The sequence below is a fragment of the Pezoporus occidentalis genome, unplaced genomic scaffold (assembly GCF_034315485.1).
Source record: "Pezoporus occidentalis ecotype Australia unplaced genomic scaffold, CSIRO_AGI_Poc_V1 ctg3, whole genome shotgun sequence".
Classification (NCBI taxonomy): domain Eukaryota; kingdom Metazoa; phylum Chordata; class Aves; order Psittaciformes; family Psittacidae; genus Pezoporus; species Pezoporus occidentalis.
Genome location: NW_026914940.1, coordinates 15,564,917 through 15,591,719, shown reverse-complemented (window position 1 = coordinate 15,591,719; position 26,803 = coordinate 15,564,917). Strand labels below are relative to the sequence as shown.

General features: G+C 36.7%; 1 protein-coding gene across 3 annotated transcripts in view; it reads right to left on the bottom strand.

Moving 5' to 3' along the window:
• CSMD3 (CUB and Sushi multiple domains 3) overlaps positions 1–26,803 on the bottom strand; it is a 578,676-nt gene that overhangs the window by 86,368 nt on the left and 465,505 nt on the right. For all 3 annotated transcript variants that reach the window (XM_062627150.1, XM_062627151.1, XM_062627152.1), the window contains 9 exons: positions 23,437–23,533; positions 22,408–22,512; positions 18,312–18,430; positions 16,527–16,596; positions 14,721–14,837; positions 8,106–8,315; positions 5,972–6,160; positions 3,164–3,341; positions 1,012–1,157 (listed from right to left, as the gene is read on the bottom strand). In XM_062627150.1, the coding sequence (XP_062483134.1) occupies positions 1,012–1,157; positions 3,164–3,341; positions 5,972–6,160; positions 8,106–8,315; positions 14,721–14,837; positions 16,527–16,596; positions 18,312–18,430; positions 22,408–22,512; positions 23,437–23,533 (1,231 nt within the window). The remainder of the gene's footprint in view (positions 1–1,011; positions 1,158–3,163; positions 3,342–5,971; positions 6,161–8,105; positions 8,316–14,720; positions 14,838–16,526; positions 16,597–18,311; positions 18,431–22,407; positions 22,513–23,436; positions 23,534–26,803) is intronic.

The following is a 26,803-nucleotide window of genomic DNA, read 5'->3' as shown; positions in this document are numbered from 1 at the left end:
CTGTAAAAAAGACAACATTTAGAATCCAAAATATTCTACCTAGATGAAGCATAACTGATGGACAGAACCAGTTTGAATGTGAAATTTCCTAGTAAATAAATATTGTGAGCCCATCTCACCTGCACATATTCTCAGAGAAAAATGTTGCTTTCAAACTTCAAATCCTGTTTCCCATGAAAAAATTTTCTGAGTTAAAACATATGTATGCAACAGCCAAGCAAAATAATTAAGTGAAACAAATGATAAAAAAGGACAAGTAGGAAGAGCAGGCAGAAGCCATATAGCCGTATTTTTTTCACAGAGAACCTGCACAGATGGGCCTATGTTTGGACAAAGACAAAATTCTCTTCAATTTGAATGCAATTAGGACAGAAATAGGCCAAAGAAATCACACTGAAGTACTTATACTGATAGTATGTATAGTCATCTACATTTTAAGGTGTACCTTCAGGTTGATCAGTGTTTCTGTTTTTCACTGAAACTACATTTTCATGTAGCATCTCTTACTAGCAAGGAAACATCACCTACTTATGGCAGATGATGATTCAGCTACGTTTATATACCTCTTTCTTACTTCCTGTGCTGGTATCTTTTAGTAATTAAATTAGTAAATTTTTTTTGTCAGTCAGAAAATTTATATTGTATTCAGGTAAAATCATTTGTTTCTACTGAGTAATCATATTTTAGAAGCATTGAAAGCAGTGAGAAGATAAGCACCTTGAACTGTACGGTCTTAATGCTACATTTTTTGCATATCACTCTTCACAGTGATTTTGATTGCTTGTTTTTTTTTTCTTGATTACTAGTAAATTTACTATGTGGTAAGAAAATATCTTGTTTTCATAATTCGTAATTGTCTCTCATATGTTTGCATTACTTATGTGGTGATCAGTCCTATTAATAATAGCAACCCTTCTCCGAAAAAAAAGTAATTAAGTAAATCTTTTTCACGAGTTTTCTGTCTGCAGTAATCTCTGCAGACAGCGAAATACTGCAGTTTGTCACACTTACCATGATAACTAAGTACAAAGAAGCCACTGGTAGTAAAGTCACTATGAAACTTGATCAGAATCTGATTGGAAGTGCTATAGACTGATTCTAATGCAGTGTTGCCACTAAATTGTCCAATCTGAGGAGAAGTTTGGTCCGGTCCATCCCTAAGGAAACAGATACAAAAAGGTTTTTCTTCGTTCAAACAAATATTTTAATTTTTGACTGTACTTCGTCTTCCTGTCACAGACTGATCGTGTTTACATATCTGTATTTTCAAATGTGGCTATCAGGGAATAAATAAACCGAATACTCCTCATGTCCCCCAGTCTTCTGATTTTGGTCATTTCTAAGAAAAATAAGCGATTAGCATTATTCAGTTTTAAAAAGAAAATAAGTTAATATTGGCTTCATTAAAAAAGTTTATACTCTAATGTCAGCATTTTTTAACATAGCGCCCCCCTACCCCCCCCCCCCCCGTAAATGTTACAATGCTATCTTAAATGCATGTACTGCTAGTATGATCTCTGCTACCTTATGGAAGACTGAAATACTCATTTAAATAGAAAAAATGAACCAAAGTTAGCTCTAAACAACAGTGGAACTGTACAGAGAACAGAATCATAAAGCAAAGGCATTATTTTTTTTTTACTTGCTTCCTTTCAGATCAAAATAATGAAAGTTTAAATTTCCTAACTGTTATTGGGATAACATTCTAGGTGAAATCTGAAAATAAATATACATGAATAGCAGAATAGACGCTTTAATTACAGAATATTCTCCTAAAAGTGATGTTACTCTAAACATGATACAAAACATTTTAAAACATCAACAAAGAACATACAATGAACAAAACCTGGGTTATAGTATAGACAATTAATTTTAATGTAAGATCTAAATTTGTAACGCAGCCAGGACAACTGTTAGCTCATGAAATCACTTGGTAGAAAGGAAGAACCAAATGGAAGAAGCACTAAAGGTGGACAGTGGTGTTCTAGTATTTGTGGGATAAAATAGAGAAAAGATGTCTGTATGCACAAAAAAGTGTAATTTAATTCAGGAAAGATTCTGAAAGTCAGCTTAAATTTGATACACAAAGCATGTGGTGAAGAATTAAAGGAATTCAAAATTATCTGATTTTTATCAGAGCAATAGTCTGAATACATATTCTGATCAAATTTTGGTTAAAGACAAAGCGATCAAGTATCCAGGATGCGGGCCAAGACAGTTTGTAGCGCACATGATGAAAAAAACTCCAGGACCTGCAGAAATGTTCACAAAAGGGTGTAGAGATCTGTTTAATGCTTAGGAAAGTTGGAATGAAATCCTCAATTAAATGAATTTATATGAATACAAATTAGATTTTCGTGCAACAGAAACATAAACTTAATATTTAATATTCCAAATTGCTTCTCATTATTTTGCACTACTCAGACTACAAGACTCTCAACCTGTGGATTTTCAACCTGCAGATTCAATTACCAGTGGATTATTGTTTTAGGCAAGCTTTCAAAAGGTCTTAACCACTGTAGAAATGTCTAGGTGACTCACTGGTAACAATTTCAAGATTACTGTTTGAGATGTTACACTTCCTTACATCCTTCTGCCTTTACCAACTTTGCAACTAAGAACAATGGGGGCTTTAATTAAGACTAATGTCTGAAAAGATTTATGATAGACATGGAATCAAGTATATAGAAAATTTAATTTGTTTACATTTATTGTCAGCTCAGCTCTTCTTGTCATAGCCAAATATAGTCTCTCCTTTTCTGTACTCTTAACAGTTTAAAAAAAAACAACTTGCAAGAAATTAAGAAAGTGTTGCTGTAGTTTCTTGTATTATATACATCTGCAATTGCTTATTATCACTCAAACATTTTTTCTCTTGGTTGTTGATGAAGTGTCCTATTGATTCTTCTGTACACTTCATTAACAAACTGAGGCACACTAGTATCGTTTTTGAATTCTTAAGACAAGGGCTATGAAACTTCATGTCTAGTGCTATATCTAGAATGGCACATTAGAAAGCACGAATTAGTGCAGTTTCCCCTAGAGAGAACACCAGTTTCAAGAGAAAAATCACAAATATACTCTTTTTAATCCATACTTTGCTGAATAGTGTCACAAGAAGATTAAAAAAAATATATATAAAAGGCTAAAAGTGTTTTCTTACCAGACAGTTATGAAATCATATATTGGCTCTGTTTGAAGAATTGTGAAATTGATGTAGATTCCATTTCCAGGTGGTACTCTTACAAGCCAGAAACAGTCTTGAAAGTTTGGATACTCATCAGGGTATCCTGGAGAGTATATGGTGCCATTCATCGCAGTTATATTTCCTCCACAGAGAGCTATAAAAAGACATTTGTGTTTAAAACACATTAGTTGCTTTTTGCATTCTACTTAGACCATGTAAAAGCTCTTCTTTTAAACACATATAACTAGATTGTGTAAAACCATTGCTGTATTTTACTGAGTTTTTTGCAGGGTCAGAAGTCTATTTTGACATTATTGGTAAAATCTGAAAGAAAAAAAATAATCCTGATGTCATAAATACTATCAGAACTGGAAACTAAAGTAATGTTTATACACTGGGTTAAATTATTCCCTGTACAATTGAAAACCATTTTGTTACAGCTTTGTTTAAATGGCCGCTACAAATTAGCAGCAAATCTCATTAATTGCTTCCATTTATTTTCACAAGAAGTTAGCTCACCTAAATTAACAAGTGAGAGAAGGGATATGCTAATGGAAGGATGGGGAAAAATTAGAGGGGAATTCAAAAATGAAAATATTGCGTGCTACAGTATGAACAGCAATTTTGCATTTCCGGAGACAAATTCTGGTAGACAAAAGTCCTTCTGTAATTCCTGATGAAGTGCACTAATTTTAGACATCATACAGTGTAAGACTGACAATACAGGTTTTGGACTTCAGGAAATATGCATTTTGGGAAAACTGTTAGGTTGCAATTACATGATTTTTTTTTCACAGAATTTTCAGATGCATGCTGAATATATGACACCACCATGTTATTACAGAAAAGAAACTACATTATAGAAACCTAGCTCTGGAAAAGTGAGCAAAGCCTAAAATGGTATAATTTTCTTCATTTTACATACATTCCTCCTCACTCCACCCCAAAAAAGGGCATGGGATGAGAACCCAGATTCCTTAAAATATGCTTAAGAACCTATAAATAGAGAACAGACTGTTGGAAATATAGTTTTGACATACAGGAATTATGCATTGTTTGTTTTTAGGTAAAGCATGTGTTATGGTTTATATATATACTTTGATGCTGAACTGTAGGGTAAGGAGACTTTCAGTCACACCTCATCCATTCAGACTCAACAGCTGGTATAATGCTTTTCTTCAGCTTTTGCCTTCAAACACTCAAAGGTTTTTGAGCAGTGCAGACAGCATTTCTTCTGCAGCAGGGTCTTAGGGGAGTGAAGACATAGGCAGATGATTGCCAGGAAATGAGATTTCTTGGAAAAGGAGAGGGAACAGCTTCCAAATGGATGAAAGTGAGGGAGGTGAGTTAAGAAGGGTCAGAGAGTAGCAGATGCTGCTGAGCACAGGTTAGAGGGATTTTAGGTGCATGAGAATTAAAGAGAACAAAACTGTTTACACAGGAAGCATGTCCAGTGATATGACTCTGGCTGTCTGCTTCAAGAAGTCTGAGGCATTAAACAAGACTTAGTATATGCTGCCTTACAATAATCATATTAAAGCAAATACAAATTCATAACATACTCTGCATTTCTGAAACTAGGCATATACAAAAAAGCCCGCTTCATTTTAATACTTTTGAACACAAGGCTTTTATCTCAAATCAAACCAAGTACAACTAGAACATAACAAATTATCTTTTTCCTTCAATAATAAAGAAAAAATAAACAAAACTCAAAAACATCAGTAGCTTCCAAAATTGTCAAAACCCTTTACAAAAAATACCATGGCAAATATTTGCATAAAACCCCTTGTAATTTAAGAAATTTCACTGGTATCTGAGTAATGTTGGCAGGCCAATCATGCAGCATAGCACACATGTTAGAATTCGATTATCAGGATAGGTTTTTTCATCTTTTCACATCACATTAAGTAGAAACAAAGAACTTTCCACCCTGTTCAGGGGCTTCATCAAAATTGATACTCAGAACAGCAGCATGTTTTGGGCATTTTACAATTTACTAATTAAATTCTTGCTTCCAGTAAGCAATTCAAAGGAACAGAATCACTCCATTACATAAATTATTTTCTTGACTCTGAGGCACACAACATACAGCTAGAACTAAGTAAAAAAAAAAAGCTAATCTGTTTAGTTTAGAACCATTACTATTTCCTCAGGATCCATAAAATGGCGGTTGGAACTTAACTGTGATAAACTAAATTCTTCCCCTTTCAAAAGACAGGCAGTATAGGTGTCATCTGTCTTTTATATGATAAGCCTTCTCCTTCTGAATTCAGTATCAGATGGATCTGAATTTAGATACCACATCCATCAGAAATGCCTGTGGCTCATCAACTCTGGAAGGAATTTTAAGTAATGAGGCTTCAAATTTAAGTACCTGAATTTAGGTAAATGATTCACAATACAATGCAAAAAATCCAAAAAGAAGGCAGCTTGTTATTTTCTGGGTTTGATTTCCCATTTCCCCTTCTCCCCCCATCTCCCCCCAGGCGTTCCTCTTCAACTTGCCTGCTACTGGAGATCTCATTCTTAAAGCTGAACTTTTACCATTTAATATAGAGGGAAGTTAGGCCTTTAACTCAGGTCCTATGCCTATGTTTAAGCATGTAGAAAACTTTAGTCAGTTACTTAATTGCTAAATGTGTTTGGATCTTGTAATCCCAGGAGTGTAGGATTTTGGGATGACAGTTTTGAATATGAGTATCTTCACTGTGTCTGTGCTTTTTCAGGAATCTAAGGAAGATTTACAAATAATGAAGGGCTCACAGGTCACCCAGAACATACCTTCACATCTGGGGAGAGGATGGTTCCAGTTACGGCTGATGCCATGGAGACAAGTCAGAGCTGAATTTCCAATTAATGTGTAGCCAGGGAAACATTCAAATGAAATAGTTTGTCCCACAGTAAAGTCATTTCCAATAACAAAACCATTACGAAATGGTCGAGGGTCAGGACAGCTTTGTAGCTGATATGCTGAAATAATAAATAAATAATAATAACAATGGGGCTGTAAAATACAAATTTTGTTACTTCAAAAATAAAAGCCTTTAATTAGATTAAAACTGCTTCTTAAGTTCCTTCATGGTGATAATCAAAACCATTGGTCCTACAATAGGAGAAACAGTGAAAAATTCCCACAGCGACTCCAGAAATATGCATAGAAATTTCCAATTCCAAACCTCATATGGAAAACATAATACTAACACAAGGTTTAGATCTGTTCCTTACACTTTGATAACCTAAGTGTGTGTCTGTGTGTCTGTGAGTAAATAAACACCAGACACCCTACCACATCGGTTTTTGGAACAGAGTGTGTAAAGGCAAAAATGAGACTAGCCTCTTAATTCTTTTAATTTCAGTAAGTACAGAAGTAGCGCAGTAAAAAAGAGAGTATAAGGGAATTTTGACTTTGTGTTTTCTCCGCTTATATCTTCAAAAAGGTAGTGCCACTGACTGTCTCATTAAAGCTTCAAATTGCTTCCAAGTGCACCCTTAAAATTTAAAAAGCTGCAGAAGAGTGTCTAAACTAGAAGTGTGGGGAAAAACCTAACAATTACATAAGACTGATGTGATGCCATGACAAGCAGGAGGCTAACAGCCCATGCACCTCTAAAAAAAGTGCAGGATAAAGGCAAACAGCAGAATTACAGTAAATATGAAAAGCAAATCAGCCTAAACTGCATGATGAGTGAGTGATGTGTGCAGTATTAAGGAGCAGAACAAGCATCTAACTAAAAAGCCCCTTCACATCAACAGCCTAAAAGATGAAAGGTGGAATCTAGAGTGCTTGAACCAAGAACCCTTATGTGAAAAGCACGGCATAGAGCAGTTGGATGCAGTGTTGCCAGGTGAACACTTTTCCAAGACTGAAAGCACAGAGAGATCCAGGTGGAAGAGCATTACTGTTGTTTAGAACTTATATTAAACGCCGCTACTATTAATGACAGTAACAGTATATGCTCTTACCTTTTACTGCCCTTTTTAGCAGTAGATAAGATTAATACTACTTACTACTAGTAAGATTGCTTACTTAAAAGTAGTAGTAAGTTCCCTTACTCCTACAAATTTTATCATAATCTAAATAAGAAATGAAAATCTTACCAGGCAATTTAAGTCATAAATTGACATATTAAAAAAAAAAAAAAAAAAAAAGAAATAAGCAGCACTTTTTTACAGTGGTTCACTTCCAGAATGTTACATAGAAATCAAGTCAATTTGGACTTGTTACTATTGAAAGAGCAATAGCAGACTGCTGTGAAAAAAAAACTGTTTAAAACATCCTTTGACATTATTTGTATCATGAAAACAGGTACAGTTTAAACTGTACAATTGACCTTTTTCTGTGAACAGTGGTGTTCTAATCCTTTTTAAATGAATCTGCAATTATATAAATAGAATAATGTTCTTGCAGTCTTCTTAAGCTCAGTGTGATCTATTTGGGTACAACAGAACAAGAAACTTGGAGGGAAATTATGAACTAGGAAATAAAACAGATTTGGAGATTTCTGGGTTGGCATTATTCTGTACTAGCCTACATCAATCCAGTACTCTAAAACAATATTCAGATACTTCTCTTCCATAACCCAAGACACAAAATTGAGATTCCCATATGCTTATAAAGATTGAACAATAGAGATGCGTACTTTGTAAAGCCATGCAATGTAAATTAATATGCCAACCAAATTCAGATATAGGCAATTACCTGTTTGCCTACATTTGAAATGCTTTTCAGATATACTATGCAATTATTTTTCCTTTTTCATCTTGATTTTCTCAATTCTTCTGTTTCATCTCAATGCATAACACTTCGGTTTGAAACACACTAAATCTTTTATTTCAGGTTTATCCTTTAAAAATACCAAGAAAAAATAACTTCAGCAGTTACCTCATTCTCACATAAGAATGTCAAAAATCTCACCTTGATATACAATATGAAATCCTTGTTTGTTCTGTGAGTAATCACTGTGAAAGTATAAGCTGGTTTCATGAGTTGTGCTGAACAGAGAGGCTGGTAGCTGAGGGCCACTTAGTCTCCCAATAACAGTGCTAGTTTCTGTAGATCCACTCCTAACCTCTAAGTAATCATGTATGGTCTCCGTCGAGAAATTCACAAATTGTAAATGGACACCTGAAAAACACCATCAGTAAATAAAAGCCACTGGTATCAATACCAGGAGGGAAAATTACGTTGGTACATTGTACACTGAAAATATCAGTAAATAATGCAACCAGGGGAAACGCATGTGTTAGCTCCCAGATGCAGTCCGTGGAATTCAGTCAGAAGCATTCTCTTCATGCATTACTAATTCTGAGTGGCTGGCAAGGTAAAAAATGCTAAAACTGAAATACTAACATGATCCAAGGCACTGAATGTATGTTATTCAGTCTTCACTGGCGAATGCTCTGACTACACCACCCAAGTCTTGGAAGGTAGACACAGGGACTGTGAGAAGAAAAACCTCAGGCCCACTGGAGGAGAGGATCTGGTTCAAGACCATCTTAAGAACCTGAACGTGCACAAGTCCATGGGACCTGATGAAATCCATCCGCGGGTTGTGAAGGAGCTGGCGAATGAAGTTGCTAAGCCACTGGCCATCATATTTGAAAAATGGCAGTCAGGTGAAGTTCCCGATGACTGGAAAAAGGGAAATATAACCCCCATTTTCAAGAAGGGGAAAATGGATGACCTGGGGAGCTACAGACCAGTCAGTCTCACCTCTGTGCCTGGCAAAATCTTGGAGCAGATTCTCCTGGAAGGCATGCTAAGGCACATGAAAAACAACAAGGTGCTTGGTGACAGCCATCATGGCTTCACTAAGGGGAAATTCTGCCTGACCAATTTGGTGGCCTTCTATGATGGGGCTACAGAACTTATGGACAGGGGTAGAGCAGTTGACGTCATCTATCTGGACTTGTGCAAAGCGTTTGACACTGTGCTGCATAACATCCTTGTCTCTAAATTGGGTAGACATCAATTTGATAGGTGGACCACTCGGTGGATAAAGAACTGGCTGGATGGCCGCACACAAAGAGTTGTGGTCAATGGCTCAATGTCCGGCTGGAGACTGGTAATGAGTGGTGTCCCTCAGGCTTCGGTGTTGGGATCAGTCTTGTTCAACATCTTTGCTGCTGACATGGACAGTGGGATTGAGTGTGCCCCCAGCAAGTTTGCCGATGACACCAAGCTGTGTGGTTCGGTTGATATGCTGGAGGGAAGGAAGTACAAGGTCTTACACCTGGATCGGAGCAATCCCAGGCACAGCTACAGGTTGGGCAAAGAAGATATTCAGAGCAGCCCTGCGGAGAAGGACTTGGGGGTGCTGGTTGATGAGAAAATGAACATGAGGCAGCAGTGTGTGCTCACAGCCCAGAAAGCCAACCATATCCTGGGCTGCATCAAAAGAAGCATGACCAGCATGTGGAAGGAAGTGATCCTGCCCCTCTACTCTGCTCTTGTGAGACCTCACTTGGGGTATTGTGTACACACACACACACACACACACACACACACACACACACACACACCTGCACAGGTCTCACCAGTAACTGGCATTGAGACCCCCACTCCAGTAGCTAGCACCACAAGTCAGGGGCACATACACTGTTGGTCTGACTCCAGTAGCTGGCACCAAATTCCACTCACAGATTCAAGTCTCACCAGTAGCTGGCACTAAGTCCTTGCAGCACACATGCACACAGGATAGAGTGAAGATAAACAGAGACACAGTTAAGATTTAATAAGAAGATACGAGATTATAGGATAGACTGGTGATAAGGTGCATGGTTGAGTCAGACAAACATACTGACTGGCCCCTTTTTATGTGCAAAAAAGACCCTTTTATGCCCTTTTATGCCTACCCCCATTTTTGTTCCTCTCTGCTCCCATTTACCCTGCACATCCCCTCAGGGGTCTGTATAGGTCTACCGATTCCTGTACCCCTCCCAGTACAGGGTCCCCCTGGTTTACCATCCCCTGTGCATGTGTGTGTTCAGCTTCATTGCTGTTTGAATCTGCAAATGGAAAAGTACAGCCATGTACCCCCGCCGGGACAGAGACCTTGTGCCTTGGGCTGTGCTCCAGCAGCTGGGCAGGGGGATCCTCAGCTGGAGTGCCTGCAGGATGTGGCCACAACCCTTACATCTCTCAACATATATAGTATTTTTTATGTCACAAAAAATGTAAATGATATTATCTAACCATCATTCATCAGTATGCAGTTCAATTACTGAATTCTCATGCACACACGGCGCCATACGACAATCCTGACAATAGAAATTTCTGATTATTTGATTCAGTAAGGATCAGAAAGGTTGTTTACTATCCATTATCAAGTTATATCTCGTAACCAGGTGATGTATCACAATGATTACATGGCAGAAGGAAAAGGCACAGCAGCTAAGTAGTCATAGGGCTCTTTAAACATTTTCCTGCATATGCATATTTCTATATAATTTACAAAAAAATAGAATTTGTATTTTGTCTGGAGCTAATGCAGCTATGGAATGACAATGGAATATTTTCATTAAGAAGATGCTTGAGTCCCACTGATGTTACTGGCAAAGTCAATCAACATGATTTGATATAAAATTGAAAGGAAAAGATAAAATGTTAGATTAATTACTGAGGAGTCATGAATAATTTTGTAACTCCTAAACTGTAATAGCTAAATAGTGTTTGTCACTGTCTTTTAGAGCTTTCTCCCCAGATACCATGTAAAGTATATGAATGGTTTTGTGAAGCATGTAACATTTTATATGCTACAGGAAAAAAGGTTGGTGCATTATTAAATTACAGTTACCTTGATCATGTCTGTCTCTCTTTATTTGAAGATAGTTTATATTGATAAGAAAGCTTCTACTCGTAAGTGTCATTCTTTGACTTTGGCAGCCTACAAATATATTTCCTACACAGGGAATCCAGTTATATCCAAACTTTGCTCTTTTTATATGCATGGTATTTGTAGGCTTGGCCTTTTATACAATCCTGTGAAAAAATTCTTGTCCACATTGTAAGCTGTCATTAATAACTGACAACTCATGCAATTTTACTGTCAAGCATTTTCTCTTTCACCCATTTTGTTCAATACAAAACCAGCCCTAATATATTTTTGTCCATCATTCTGCCCTTTGTACCCTACTGCCCTTCACTACAAGTTCTGAACCACATCAATCTTCCAAAGTAGTCATCCTTTGCTCAGCCTGTAGCACCTGCCTCTGTTTGTCTCAGAGTTCTGCTTTTTAGACTGGTTTTTAATATGGCTTTTTTTCAGTTTGGGTGCACCTTTTAATTAGCATTTAACATAAAATCTAACCACAAATCTCAAAAAATAGCAACAAATCATATAAAGTAACCTTGTATTCCAAATCAACATAGTGCCTGTCATTGGTTTAGATTACACCATTAGTTGCCATAAAGTGGAAAAGCTTATGATCCATAACTTCTAACTCAGAAAAAAAATCTTGTTAGAAACACTTAAACTGAAAGCCTACACAAAGTTCCCATGATAGCATTTCTGAGTTTTTCAATTTACTACTCAAGAGTTAGATATATGTGCCACTACTGAACTAAAACAACAGCATCGCTAAAACCAGTTACAGCCATCACTTTTTCATGTCACTTTTTTCCTTTTTTTCAATGAAATTTGATTTTTATTTTAAATTCAGTTTTAACCATATCTTGTTTTAAGATGGTCAAAAATGTGAAGCACATTTCAATCTGTGCAGCTTTAATTTTCTTCTAGAAAAAGGAGCATTTCATTTTCCTGTTCCTGAACTGAAGAACAGTTCATAAAACAAGTGAATAAACTTCAGCTGGTACAAAGCAGTGCAGAATTATTAATTTTGGTGGAATTGAATTTATTTATTTCATCCAAAAATTTGTTTTCAAAATTTCAGTAGCTGAATTTCCCTCCTAATGGAAGGGAAATTACATAGTATGTTAATAATATAATGTTTCAATAGGAGTCTGAAGAGTCAGATCAAAATTCTTGGACATGGAGTAAGAAATTGAGACATAAGCCTGGGAGACAGCAAGCAAAGCAAAAGGATTGGAGTCAGGAGTCAGTAGTAGAAAAGAGGCAAGATAGCTCTAAATTAAGGCAATCACAGAATCATAAAAAGGTTTGGGTTAGAAGGGACCTTAAAGATCACCTAGTTCCAGCCCCCCTGCCATGGGCAGGGACACCCTCCATTAGACCAGGTTGCTCAAAGCCCTGTCCAACCTGGCCTGGAACACTTCCAGGCATCCACAGTTTCTATGGGCAACCTGTTTGAGTGTCTCACCACCCTCAGGCAAGACACTTGGGATAAAAAGACAGCAGTTTTTGTATGCAGTTGATCACACCATGTTATGGAATCTGAAATTTAATCTATATTCCAGATTTTAATTATTTTTTCTTTTTTAGCAAATGTCTTTGAAAGCATCTGGCAACATATGCTGTTCCCAGCTCTGAATATCCCTTTTCCCTCTTTGACCCAGGGATGATGCACTTACTACTTCTGTAATTTTCTTTGATAACTCACCTAGCAGGGATCTGCTTGGGATCTGAAGATTCTAGACAGCATTATAACTCATGATTAAACAGCTGTCTAAAATTCAGCTAATGGCAGAATTAAATTTTCAATGCTATTTCTATAGAATGCTAATACAAAAAATCAATTATTAACTTGAATCCTGTGTCTTTTGAAAAAAATGCAAACATAAAAATTGGGTTCTATATGGAAATCTCTATCCTGACATAATTTATTTCCCACAGATAAATTCTGTTAAGTAGGTTACAGTGTTACTGAATGTTTAATAGTCTTCAATTTAAACAACCCATGCAGAACAGCTAGCTTTCATTTACATCATAAGTGAACTGGGCTCATGGGACATACAATCAAAAAGATCACAGAATTGATTTTAAAAAGAGGAGATAGAGAATCTGAACAGAATGCAGAAGGAAAAACCATTTAGCATGTCACATTCACTTACTGTGTAAGACTCGAAAATTCTATATAATCAAGAATATTGCAGAAGATGACAAGTATACAATAGAAAATAGCAAGGAACATCTGAAAAAAACAGAATGTCATTCAAGCAGCATATAAAGAAAAAATCAAAGTACACGTGCTCCTTCAAAAATGTCGCAAGTGTAAAAAATTATATGGGACAACTGTATTGGCTAGCTTTGAGCAAACATTATGCAATGATAGATACATAGGATCCACTCAAAGCTGCTCAAGAGGTTAGCCTATATAACTGATATGATGATACTACCTATGCAAAATCATGGTGAATGAGAGAAGTTTTGGTGACCAAAAAAAAGTCTGTAGACATATCCACCTTTAAGACATGGATGGGTATTGTGGTAACTGCAGGTTCACTGCAGTCCATGGAAAGATTATGGAACTTGTCTAAATGGAGGCCATTTCCAAATACATAACAGACAAAAAGGGACTCAGGAGAAATCAACACAGATTTATTCATGGAAAATCACAGTTAATAAACCATTATTTCCTTCTGTGATTAAACTGACAAAGGGAGGATATAACATACTTTCACCCTGCTATGGCTTTTCACTCAGACTTGTAGCAGAATCTCATCTGGAAGCTGAACATATATGAGCTGGATGAATGGAGAAGTAGGTTAAAAATAAATGGAGCTTTAAGGCTCCAGGGATGATAGTCAGTCATTCAATGTCCAGTTGGTAGCCAGTAAAAAGCACAATATTTTATGGGTTGATATGGGAGCTTACACTATTCAAGGTCTTCATTCTTCAGGAGAAACCTGGATAATTAGAATACACCTTCAATAACTATGTGGAGGATTGTAAACTAGGGGGCATGGATGATATACTAAATGGCACTTCTGCCCAATTTGAGACTGAGAAAACAAACCCTTCTTAAGGGTTTGCAGAAGAAATGTGAAGTTCTGCATATGGACCATAACATCCCTATCTGTTGGTACAGAATTGATTAGGTGAGTAGTAGCACTCCTGATAAGGACCTGCCAGTTGTAGCGGACTTGATCTAGTGTTACTGACAGTTTCACTTTGAGTGGGAAGCTTGACACCTTTGAGCGAGAGGCTTCCACAGGTCTCTTCCAAGAACATTTGTATGCGGCTGCGACATTCACCTAGCACATTCAAAGAAGCTTAATGATAAAATAAGGAATTCAAATGCAGCTTTAATTTCTCCTAAAGTGACACTAATTTGGTTTAAAACGTTTGTATTTATTTTTGTTGGGTTTATGACCTCACAAAGAGAAAGCAAGCCTGTTAAGTCATCAAACAGTGCTTGATTGTAATTAAAAGTATTTGTCTTCCTTTATCAGAAAATTGTATTATACATTAGATGAAAGAACAAGAACCTTGTAGATTTTCTATTCTGTAGTTTTCTTTCAAGGCTTTGATAACTTCCTTAAATTAATTATAGTTCTTTTTTTTTTTTTTTGTTTTTCCCGAGATACATATGCACAATATTTGAAAAACTAGGTTCAGGGTTTTGAATCTATAAAAATCCTAGCAAATTAAATCCACAAAAGAACACGTACCAAAACCAACAGGCAGCTTTATTGTCCATGTGCAATCCAAACTGCTAGGATAATTGCCAGGAAACCCAGGGCTGAGGATCACTCCGCTGAAGTCCGACATGACTCCACCACATTGTGCTGCAAAAAAAAAACCAAAACAGACATTTCTTCAGAGGAGTAGAATGAGCTAAAAAATTATCCATAACATTGAAGATTCTTCCAATATTATTAATATCATAATAAATATTTTTAAAAACACACAAACATTCCTTCACCACTATTTGTAAGAAAGTAACTTACAAGTAGGTATTTCAAAAATATGTATCTACTCTGAATTGACTAGGCTTTAACTTGGGGGACAATATGCTTGAAAAGAGACCAGATTTTTACTCAGTACTCTGTCCACATGAGCCATCCTTGTGAACAGGCAAGCCACACATATCAGTCAGCTCATAGCAACATTGACACAGCTCCACATCAGTTTGTAAAGGAGCATCTTAATAATGTAAGATAACAATGTATTTTAAACAGGTTCTGTACTCAAAGTGTTTTAAGAGGCCTTTTAAAAACTGCACTTGTATCCTGCTTTTCCAAAAAATTAGATAAAATAAACAGATTTAGAAAATGTTCATGCATACACAGAATCATAGAAATATACATATTTCTGGGAATTGAACAAAACATATTTTTATTTTGCCTTTTTTTTCAGGCATGGCATCAGTGTATAAAGTACCTTACACTTCAGTATTGGATATGAAGATGTTAATTCTGCTAAATACAATTTTGTTTAACTTTTTTTCCAAGTAACAGTTGCTAAATTCTTTGAAATAATTAAAAACCATTACTTGCAAAAAAGAAGGAAAAAAGAAAAAAAAAACTGAAATTTCAGCACAGCATCCTTGTCTTCAGAATTTACCACAGAGCAGTGCAGTTATCATATCAGACTTTCTAGACATATGCTATTGCATACTGATGGAAACTGAAGACTAACCCCTGAGGAAAAAATCTTACAAATATCTGAATCTTGTTGAATATTTATAAATTCTAAGCTGAAGGAGCTCAGTACCTCATAGGAGGTTTTAACAACTCAAAGGATTAAGAACAGTATTATGCGAGGCAACTCAAGAGGGTACATAATCTGGTTTGAAGAAAAGCAAAGTATAAAATATTTAATGAGGTCTGCATCATCCTGCTTTCCATACATTAAACATTACAAAGATAGGTAACTTTTGCTGTTAAGAACCTTGAAAAGAGGCATTTCTATTTAGTGAAAGAGAATGGAGATGGAAAGAGTTTACATCCCTCAAATTTATTCATCATATAAAAAGAGTATATTTGAGTGCACTTCAGATGTTTTACTTGGGCTTCTGACAGGCTTCCACTGCTTCTTCCAATAATATTAATATGGTCATGTATATAGTCTAATTTGAAAAATAATGTGTCTTCTGAAATTGAGCAGACATGCCCATGCTGAACCTATTAGAGATGAAAATGTAATGCTATTTCTGTTTTAGTATTTCTGTTAATATCATCACTCTGCAGGGGAAATGATTCATAAATTAATTATGTTTGCAAGAGTCTCTGGAGGTCACATCACTGATAGTGATGACTAGAACATATGTCATTCTTTCTTTTTATTATTGGACATTTCAGAAAAGGTTTGCCAAAATAACTGTGCAGCATACTTAGAAATAATGAGGTAGATGTAGGAGAAAGAATAGGGGGAACTAGAAGAACTTAATTAGAAGTGAAAATGGTCAGTTAAGCTGCAGATTTTCTGAGTCCTCTGGCTTTCTCATTCTGGTATGTTTAAGAAAGTTTACATACCTAAACATATTGGAATTGGATAATTCCATCTTCTCACTGGTCCAGGCATACAGGTGATATGTGAATGTCCCTAAAATGACACAATATTTGATAACTCATATAATAAAAATACACACAATACAGCATTAGTATCTCAAAAATATATTTGTAATTTAAAACATCATTGAAATATATAAAACTAATAAGATACAACTTCATTGTACAATGTAAATTATACCTTCAATACAGCAGATAAGACTGCAATGTTAACTGTTAGCCCACTAGATAATTGTGTCTGTGTCCTTAATGTTACTTCTAACAGTGTAACAGTATCCAGATGAATTCTATAATACCAACTTTAGTATAAACCAAGGGTCTAGAAACAAAAAGCCTAACTGAAGCAACAATTACATTTACATCATTTGTTGAACTTGATAAAAAGATATGAGCTACATACATTATGCAGTACTGACTTTACATCTTAAATTCCTAATACCTATTCTAAATGCAGTCATTACCTTCATTGTCGAAACAGTCAGCTTAAGTTGCCAAATGTTGAAATATTCAAGAAAACTTTACAAGATGTGTCCTTTTACAATAGAGGTGTTATGATTTCAAGGCAATCTGCTACAAGTGAGTTCCAAGACCCACCATAAAAATGAGTGGCAAAAACACAGTATATAAGCAGGTATAAGCAGGGTTTTTTAAAATATCCAGAAAAGTAATTAGATTTCTATTTTTGATGCAGTATATATGAGCCCAGTATTCAGGTCTTCACAGACTTATGGAAAATAAATGTTTCAAATGTCATATAAAATAAATGTCAGAAATATTATATAAAATAAATGTTTGAAATTATCAGCTTTTTTAAAACGTGTTGCAGGCCAGAGAGATGTTAAGGAAGAAAGAAAGGTATGTAAGCTGTCCTTTTGCTATTTTACTTGGAAGGTATCAGTAACTCCATTAGCAGTTAACTATGTGCTGTTATATAAAAAACATTTTCTCTCTTTAAGACTTACTAAGCATGGGTAATATGATTGTTTTCTCTCTTTTTACCCTCTCAAACAGCTAGATAAAGTGAAAACTGTAGGGTCTTCAGAGTCACACATGAGAAAACATAGTTGTTGAAACAATAACCTCTCATTTGAAACTTCAGTCCTTTCAGGGAATCAGGTGGAAACAATACACAGTTTTGGATCATTTTGACAGTGTAGCTGTACAGATTTTTTAAAATATTCTCAAGAACTTTCCTATAGGCAGACAGATTCCTACTGGTGATTTACGATCATTGCATTGTGCCTAGTTATGCCTTTTGCCAATACAAAAGCATAGCAAATTTTCATGGCAAAAATACACCCATATTTGAAAAGAACCCCATGAAAATACTTAAATAAAATAACTGACTACCTGATTTACTGAAAAACAATTATTTCCTTCCCTTTAGTTTGCTTTTATTCCCCCTCTTCTCTTCCTCTTTTCTCCTATATATGGAGAACAAAAAAAATCTTAAATGGATAGTAAGTGATTTAACTTGATTTGCCAGCACTTTTGCTCAGCTGTGAATACCAAAGATGCCATCAGTAATAGAGAACAACCTATAACTACTAATATAGAGCCATACACTTCTGATGGAATATTTTGACAGTTGCTAATTTAACATTTGGCAGAAAAGCCTACCAGTTCTGCAAGTTTATCACATGCTCAAAACTTCTGAAGAGTTCAGTGTCCATTTGATACTGACAGACTCAAACATAACCACTTTAAAAGAATTAAAATGCACTATTTGTAATTGAAAAATTGGCTCACCTGAAGAGAATAGCCCTGATCACACTGGAAAGACACCACATCACCAACCATGTATCTGTCTCCAACTTTAATCCCATTGCTTGGGGTCTGTGGTTCAGGACAAGAGTCCAAACCTATAGCTATGAAAAATTGAGAAGTTTAGACAATTCAAGGAACATAAAATCTGGTTTTAGATTCACACAGAACTTTTGTGTATGCTGTACATAGGCACACTGTATTGATATGTTTTAGGAAGCTCTTGGGTACCAGCAGTTTCTCTGTGGGCAAGCAACTAGTGAATTATTTTGTACCAAATGTTATGTAAGGAGAAAATCTTTCTTCCCTGAGTAAAGGAAAAGGAAAGAAGAAATTAGGGTGGCAAGAAACACTTCACAATAATCTGCAGTCTCAACTCAAACTCTTCTCTGAATTTCCACTGTCTCCTGGCTCAGACTCATTCATTTTCAGCTCCATTCTCACTCCTCATTATAGCCACATAATTCAAACTGGGAGCACCCCACTCTTCTTTCTCAGCATTTGTTCCAGGGAATGCTGGCCAATACCACACTAAGTGCAGAACACAGAAACACCAGGGAGAAGTATAACTGTTCACCTGCATTCAATTCTTCACAGGTCTGACTCTACTCTTCCATTCATGTACATACAGAGAGTAAATATTTACATCGAGTTTCACCTAATCTGCTGTTTTTAATGGAATAGCTTTCAGTCATAACACTAATATTTCAACTTTCTGATTGCAATAGAAGCTGGTTTGCCAAAAGACTGCATGCTTTTTTAATAGATATTCAAAAGAGAAATAGAGTCTTCATTACGTCTACCCAGGAAGTTCCAGAAGTCTTGGCAGTCCCGTGATGTTCCCACTGAATCAAAAAGGGGAAAGGCCTCCATTTTTAAAATGGGAAAAAAGAAAGACCCAGGAAACTACAGGCCGGACAGTCTTGAGGGCCTTGGTGCATGGCAAGATCATGGAGTAGATCCTCCTGGAAACTGTGCTAAGGCAAGTAGAAAATAAGGAGGTGACTGGTGATTATTTCAAGCTTTAGCTAGTGTGGTTCTATAGGGTGATTGTCCATGTGTGAAGGCATTAGCTGAGATGTTGAAGTAAACTCTCCTATTTAGTTTTGCATAGCAGGAATCCAGATTTCATCCTCTGAAACCATGCTTTAATTCTGTGGTGTGTGGCAGAGAGTGGTAAACAAAGAGGGATGCCTAATACATTGCATTTTTCCACAGGTATTCTCCAAAAACATGTCAGTATTTTGCAATTTGCAGTATAGAAATTTACTTACAGTGAATCCGTATTTTAACTTCAAAATAATCTTGACAACAATTTCTGGTTTATTTTTATTAAAAATTTATAGATTATCTATTCCACAGATTTTATGGAGTTATAATGTTCACTTAATTCTATCCTTTGAATATCATAGATTTTACTTCAATAATTCCCGCATATGCACAACATGATGGTTATTTTAGAGTGTATTTTTATAAAATGTACCACATATCACGGAAAATCTTAAATAAGAGGTCACCATAGTTTACTCTCCAACTGAAATTCTTTACTTCCCATGAAATTTCTGCTCTTAAAGTTTACATTTGTTTCCAGTAAAGATGATACCCTTAGACATTGCAATTTCCTCACTCCATCCCAAAGTCTGTGTCCTGTTTTAATCTCAGATGGATTTAATATTCTTTCTAGTAGCTGGTGCAGAGCTGTGTTTTGGATTTAGGATAAGAATATGTTCATTACACACCAATGTTTTAGTTGTTGCTAAGTAGTGATTACACTTGGGACTTCTCAGCTCCTCATACTGGCCTGCCAGTGAGGAGGAAGTGGGATGTGGGGCATGGGAAGAACTTGGGAAGATACAGAGCCAGGACAGTCAAGGGGATTTCCATACCATATGATGTCTATTCAGTATACAAACTAGGGGGAAAGCTGGCCAGGGACTGCTGCTCAGGACTGTCTGAGTATCGGTTAGCAGGTGGTGAGCAATTGCACTGTGCTACACTTGTTTTGTATAGTCCAATTATTATTAAGAGGGGAAGAAGGAGGAGTAGCATATTATCTTCCTTTTCTCTCCTATTAAACTGTCACAGTGCATGAATTTTACTTTCCTTCCAAATCTTTCCCACATCCTAATGGTGAGGGGAAGTGAGCAAACAGCTGTGTTGTCAGCCAAGATTAAACCACAACAGTCTATATGATGTTTTAATCACATATCTCTATCACCTGCACATGCAAAGTTAATTATTAAGTAATTTTGTAAAACAGCATATTTCACTGAGCTGGTTAATTGTGTATCTGCTGAGGGACGTCAGTATTTCCTGAATCACAAATTTTCAGTATATACTTTGGGTTCATGCACTCACACCGAAAAAGTATTACATTTGTATAGATTCACACATATACCCCTGTATAAATCCATACATACATATACAGCTATTGTTCTTGGTATGTACCAGTACTTTAAATGATCTACTGTGAATTCTTTATTTAGAGGTGAAAACTGCAAACCAGCAGTATACTACACACTTCTGTTATTCGGACACATAGGAATACACTGATGCAATTTCACTTTCACTGGATTCAGTCTCATTATACTTTGTTTTCCTAACTTTCTTCAGTTTCTTTCCCTCTAAAGTTGTAAGCAGCTGAAATAGTATCTGAATTTCAATCCAGAATCATTCTAACCTATAATTAATGTTTAGTTAAAAACATGTGATCAGGAAGCAATTTTTGAATGCTGTGTTCTCCAAATGGCTAATCAGACAACCAGAGCATAGGATCTGCATACTGTAAAACTGACAAGAAGTAACCGTGACACAATTATGTAGATCAGACACCAGCACCAATATAAGCAGAGGGAACTGCACAGCTGGGAAGGAAAAAAAAAAACAAAAAAATCTGCAACAAAATATTAGTGACTGCCAGAATTCCTGTCAGTCAGCTCAGGCAATCTCACTGAGAAAAAAACAAGTTTATAATTATAGCTTTTTCCACTGAGGTACTCAGCAATAATAAAAGCATTTGAAATAATTCTGGTATGCTCTCACCAACCTGTGAGCATTTGTCATTTAAGAAGCACAGCTGCTATTTTCAGTTTATTCATTCTCTCATTTTCACTGAGAGTGACTCAGTGTTGTGTCCTACACACGCATATAAAATACATACTATATAGTACAAACATGATTGTGTTGGTCAGTATTTGCAGATTTTGGGAGTGTGGGGCTGCAGGGATGCATCTGAGAGATGATGGTCTATACTAGACACAGACAGTTCCAGCCAGCTCCAGCTGACCTGCTGCTGGACATAGATGCATTCACCAGAGGAGCCTGTGGTGTGTCTGCACCTGTCAGATCTGCCTCTGTGAAAATGTGCATAAATGTCAGTCAGCACCAAGAAAGGAACCACAAGGCCAGAGCAATTGGAGAGGAGACCTCACTGAAGTAGGACAGAGAGAACAAGACTAACCAGAGACTGCAGCCAAAGCTGCAGCAGTGGCTGGAGCCTGACAGCCCACCCAAGTGGACACCAAGAGCGAGGATCCTTGGGACACTGACCCAGACTGCTGCACTGCCCCTCCCTCACCAAATGGACAGTGAAGTGTTTGATGAAACAAAAGTGTGTGTCCAGAGGGAAACAGGGGTGCTTTCCATAAGGGTTTGTTTTGTTATCATATTTCTTCAGTAGCAGAATCAGTAATTAATTTTTAATTGGCAAAGAAGCTGAATTGAAATCCCCCGAATCAGTGTGCTGGTTTTGCCTGCAATAATTATATAAATATGGTCTATCTTGGGATCAAGATTGTCATATCTGTGTTCATTTCTGGCTGTTGTGTGTTCAGAAAAGCTTTTCAGAGAGCAAAAGCAAGACAAACTAAACTTTGCAGCACTTACAGTACAGCACAGCACAGGTTTCAAGCATGACACTGTTCACTTTTAATTAAATGTGAATTTTATCAATTACTCTGAAGTAACGGTATGTAACACATTATGTGCAATAGGACTGAAAATTCCTCTTTTATATTGTTTAGGTACACCTGATGTCTGGAATCAGCAACAGATCTTCATTAATCTAACATGTTTGAATTACCTGTATACTCAAGATGAAATCCAGCAGCTGAAACACTGATATCAGACTGAAAATTTAGGTACAGATTATTTGATGTGCTGTTGAGAAGCGGAGGAATAGTTGTTCCTGAAATGAGAAATCAAAATATTACTGAAATGCACAGAAACTGAACTAAATACATAAACGTGTGTATATAAAAAGAGAGAAAGAGAAAAAGAGAAATGGGGTAAGGGAGAGGGGGAGGTCATATAACCAATTCCACCATATTTTGCCATCATGGATGCTACCAAGTATCTGTCCCTATAAAAGTTTTATTACGTTTTCAGTGCACCACAATACCAGAGACATGAACTGTAGGCATTCAGGGAAGCAAGGTCTAATATAGAATTATATTACATGCTTTCATCCAGGAAAAGAGAAATATTCACAAGGGTTTTCATAAGAGAGAGAACAAATCCTATATATCAAGCAGCTCTTAACATATATTGTAGGGCTGTTCTTAAAAATGTGATTGATCACCTATTTGTTTTTCAGCACAAGACAATATTATTGTCTGTGGTCTCATTCTGTAGACACGAACAAAGTAGAAGAAAGGAAAACAAAACAAATTAAGGCAAATAGAACTGTCTTGTTTACATAAAATAAGTATAAAGAATGAATAATTTATTTATTTGCAGTTTCAAGAGGCATTTTGGTTTTAGATGTCTATATTTCTTGATCCTGATGTTAAGAGTGAGCAGAACCTGAGATTAACAGATATCTAGTTTGGGAGCCTCTGAATGTTATTTCATTTCTAACATTTTCAAATATCCAGCTTTATAAAGTCTGCTAAGAGATGACTGATTAAATCAGAAAGAAAATTACCCATTGTTAATTATAGGAGGAACAAACACACACACAAGAACTAGAAGTACAAGTCCAGGGGAGCTAGCAAGATGCATCCACAAGTCCTGAGGGAACTGGCAGATGAAGTTGCTAAGCCACTATCCATCATATTTAAGAAGTCATGGCAGTTTAAAGATTTACTTATTGTAAAATCTTCTCAGTCACCTGAATAACTTCCAAGCCTTGGAGCATTGTTGTCACCACCATCATAAAAGTCTAAGGAATCCCAGTTATGTTCTGTGGCAAAACTCACCACTTGCACCTATGAAGAAAAATTTGAGGTGAAGAAATGAAACTTGTCTCCTCTGTATTCAAGCACAGAGATGATTAAACTGTGGCCTCTGCTGCTTTCAGTCACGAAAAGTTGTGAATTTCTCACATTGTTAAAGAGAATTGAAAATCATGATTAAGTGAATAAAACTGCACAACAACATTGTTTAATTGCCAATCATGACTTATGAATCCTGTGACCCTTAGTGATAACCTCATATTACCTCTGACAAGTCACACAGCTGTGAAAATCAGAATCATAGAATCATAGAATCTTTAGGGTTGCAAAGGACCTTAAGATCATCTACTTCCAACACCCCTGCCATGGGCAGGGACACCTTACGCTAAATCATATCACCCAAGGTCTCGTCCAACCAGGCCTTGAACACTGCCAGGGATGGAGCATTCACAACCTCCCTGGGCAACCCATTCCAGTGCCTCACCACCCTAACAGGAAAGAATGTCCTCCTTACATCCAATCTAAACTTCCCCTGTTTAAGTTTTAACCCGTTACCCCTTGTCCTGTCACTACAGTCCCTAATGAAGAGTCCCTCCCCAGCATCCCTATAGGCCCCCTTCAGATACTGGAAGGCTGCTAGGAGGTCTCCATGCAGCCTTCTCTTCTCCAGGCTGAACAGCCCCAACTTTCTCAGCCTGTCTTCATACAGGAGGTGCTCCAGTCCCCTGATCATCCTTGTGGCCCTTCTCTGGACTTGTTCCAACAGTTCCGTGTCCTTTTTATGTTGAGGACACCAGAACTGCACACAATACTCCAGGTGAGGTCTCACAAGGGCAGAGTAGAGGGGCAGGATCACCTCCTTTGACCTGCTGGTCATGTTCCTTTTGATGCAGCCCAGGATACGGTTGGCTTTCTGGACTGCAAGTGGACACTGCCAGCTCATGTTCATTTTCTCATCAACCAGCACCCCCAAGTTCTTCTCCGCAGGGCTGCTCTGAATCTTTTCTCTGCCCAACCTGTAGCTGTGCCTGGGATTGCTCCGACCCAGGTGTAGGACCCAGCACTTGGCATGGTTAAACCTCATGAGGTTGGCATCAGCCCACCTCACAAGTGTGTCACAGAGGTATAGAATGATCCCCATGTTAGAAGGAGTCTCAGGGGAAGACAAAATGGTATCGTCAATTACTGCAGTTTCTTTGTGATTCTCTCTAGTTTATCCAGAGCTAAAAACAGTCCCACAGTGATGCACACTTCTTCACCTGTCTTGCCATGTTCAATTCTGCCTCCAAGTAAGAGCAACCTCCTTTGTTTGGTTAGCTTCATCACTGACTCATCTCCTGAGGAGAGGCAGTCACTAGCATGCTAAAAGCAAATGGCAGAACATTCACTTACTTCCTTACAGAGGTGATAATATCCTTTCACTCATAAGGAGATGTAGAGTCGTAAGCAGATAGACTGCAAGAGGGAGGATATATCTGTTCTCTTATAGTTATAACACTCTCCACGTAACAGAGAAATTCCTGTTCCTGTTTTAGAGGGGAAAGGTTCTGGAGGTTTTTTGTGGGGTTTTCTTTTTATTTAGTGAAATAACTGTTTAATGAAAAGCATTTAAAGAGTGACAGTAGCATGGATAAAACCCCAACCACTCTCAAAAAGGTCTACCTTAGACACTAAGTTAAAGAATCCTGCTTCTTAGTGCTCTTTTCCTTTAATTATTCTTTTATTTTTTCCAAAATAGAATAGCTTCAACAGAAGAAATAAGCACCAGTTCCAGTACAACTAGGTAATGAAGTTATTTTTCTAGGTGAAATATATGACTTGGACCTTCTATATAGAAGGAAAGTTCAGTTTGGCTACCTATTTCTTGGATGGGGGTCTTAAACACTGTACTTATTTGTAGGAATTGGTCAGATACTACAGGCAAAAGATGATTTTTATTTTTTTTTTTTAAGTGAAGCAATGGAAAGCCCCTTACTATTAGCATGTTTTAGTACTTGGAGGAGGCCCAGTGGATCTGGTCTTTCAGAAAACTGTAAGGCATGGCTATTTATTTTTTGGTTCACAGGGTATTTAGATGAAACTTAGGGATTCTCTCTGTCAGAAATATTTTTGAAGACATACAGAATTGGAAGTGCAGGCACCTAGGAAACTTTCAGAACAAAATTCAAATTATCAGATGTTTTGACTATGTTTCCAGGGCCAGACTGCTGCTGACCATGGTTTTTGTATTTGTCACAAACCACGTAATTTAAAACATTTGTTTTACTGCAACTGATGTTATTTGCTCTAACCTCCCCATGTAGTCAATAGACATACCTTCAAGCAGTGATTTGGAGCCAGAGTCTGTAGTAGATGTTTTGAATCACCTACTCGAGGTGCCTTTCTGCTCTAACTTCATAAGGAACTATGGTAGATTAATTGCTTTATACAAGGTATTTAAGTTAGGTGCCTGAAGGAAGATCTGGTGCACGCTTCATATTTACCTAAGTCTACTTTTAAATGTCTGCTTCTCAACTTAATACAAGACAGCTCAGCATTCACATCTGATCATAGTTTCAACAAATTCAACAACATAATCATACACATCGGTAGTGTTATACCTAAATAGCTTAAAATTCCATCTATACATTCCATAGAGAAATATGCATTGGTGATACATTTTTTTTATCTTTAAAGTTGGAAAGTGGCTTTTTTACTTTGAAGGAATAAATATTGGCCAGTAAAAATGTCCAGATATTTTATGCATTTACGTAAACACGAAAGCATTAGCTGCCACAGTATCTTGAATATCCACACTTGCACATATTCTCAGGTTGGACAAAATCTGTCCATATTTTCAAATGCTGCCTCAAGTAGCTGATTTTGACAGTAGCAATTACATTTTTACATATGTATATTAGCTTTTTGTTTCCTATGAACTGAAAAAAGAATTCTGATGACCATTTTTTTTTTGGTCATTAGTAGCTATAAAGCAAAGCTTAGTTGTGAAAAATAATGCTGTTAAAATGATACAATGACTTCTGACTTACTGATCCTGTATTCAGTTTACTATACCTGAGACTTTATCTTCCACATATAGCCCTGAAAATCAGATAAGATTCAAAGGATGAATCATGAATATCACATTTCATGACTGTCCTGCTTTAGTTACAATATTAGACTTTCTAGAGATAAAATAATACAGGGTACGCCCTGAAACTGCCCTGCTCTCATTACATTTATAGAAGTATAAGTGAATGACTTACTCAGTTAGTGACAATAAAAAGGAAGGATGGCTTTTCACTAGTTCAGGGGAAAAAAAAT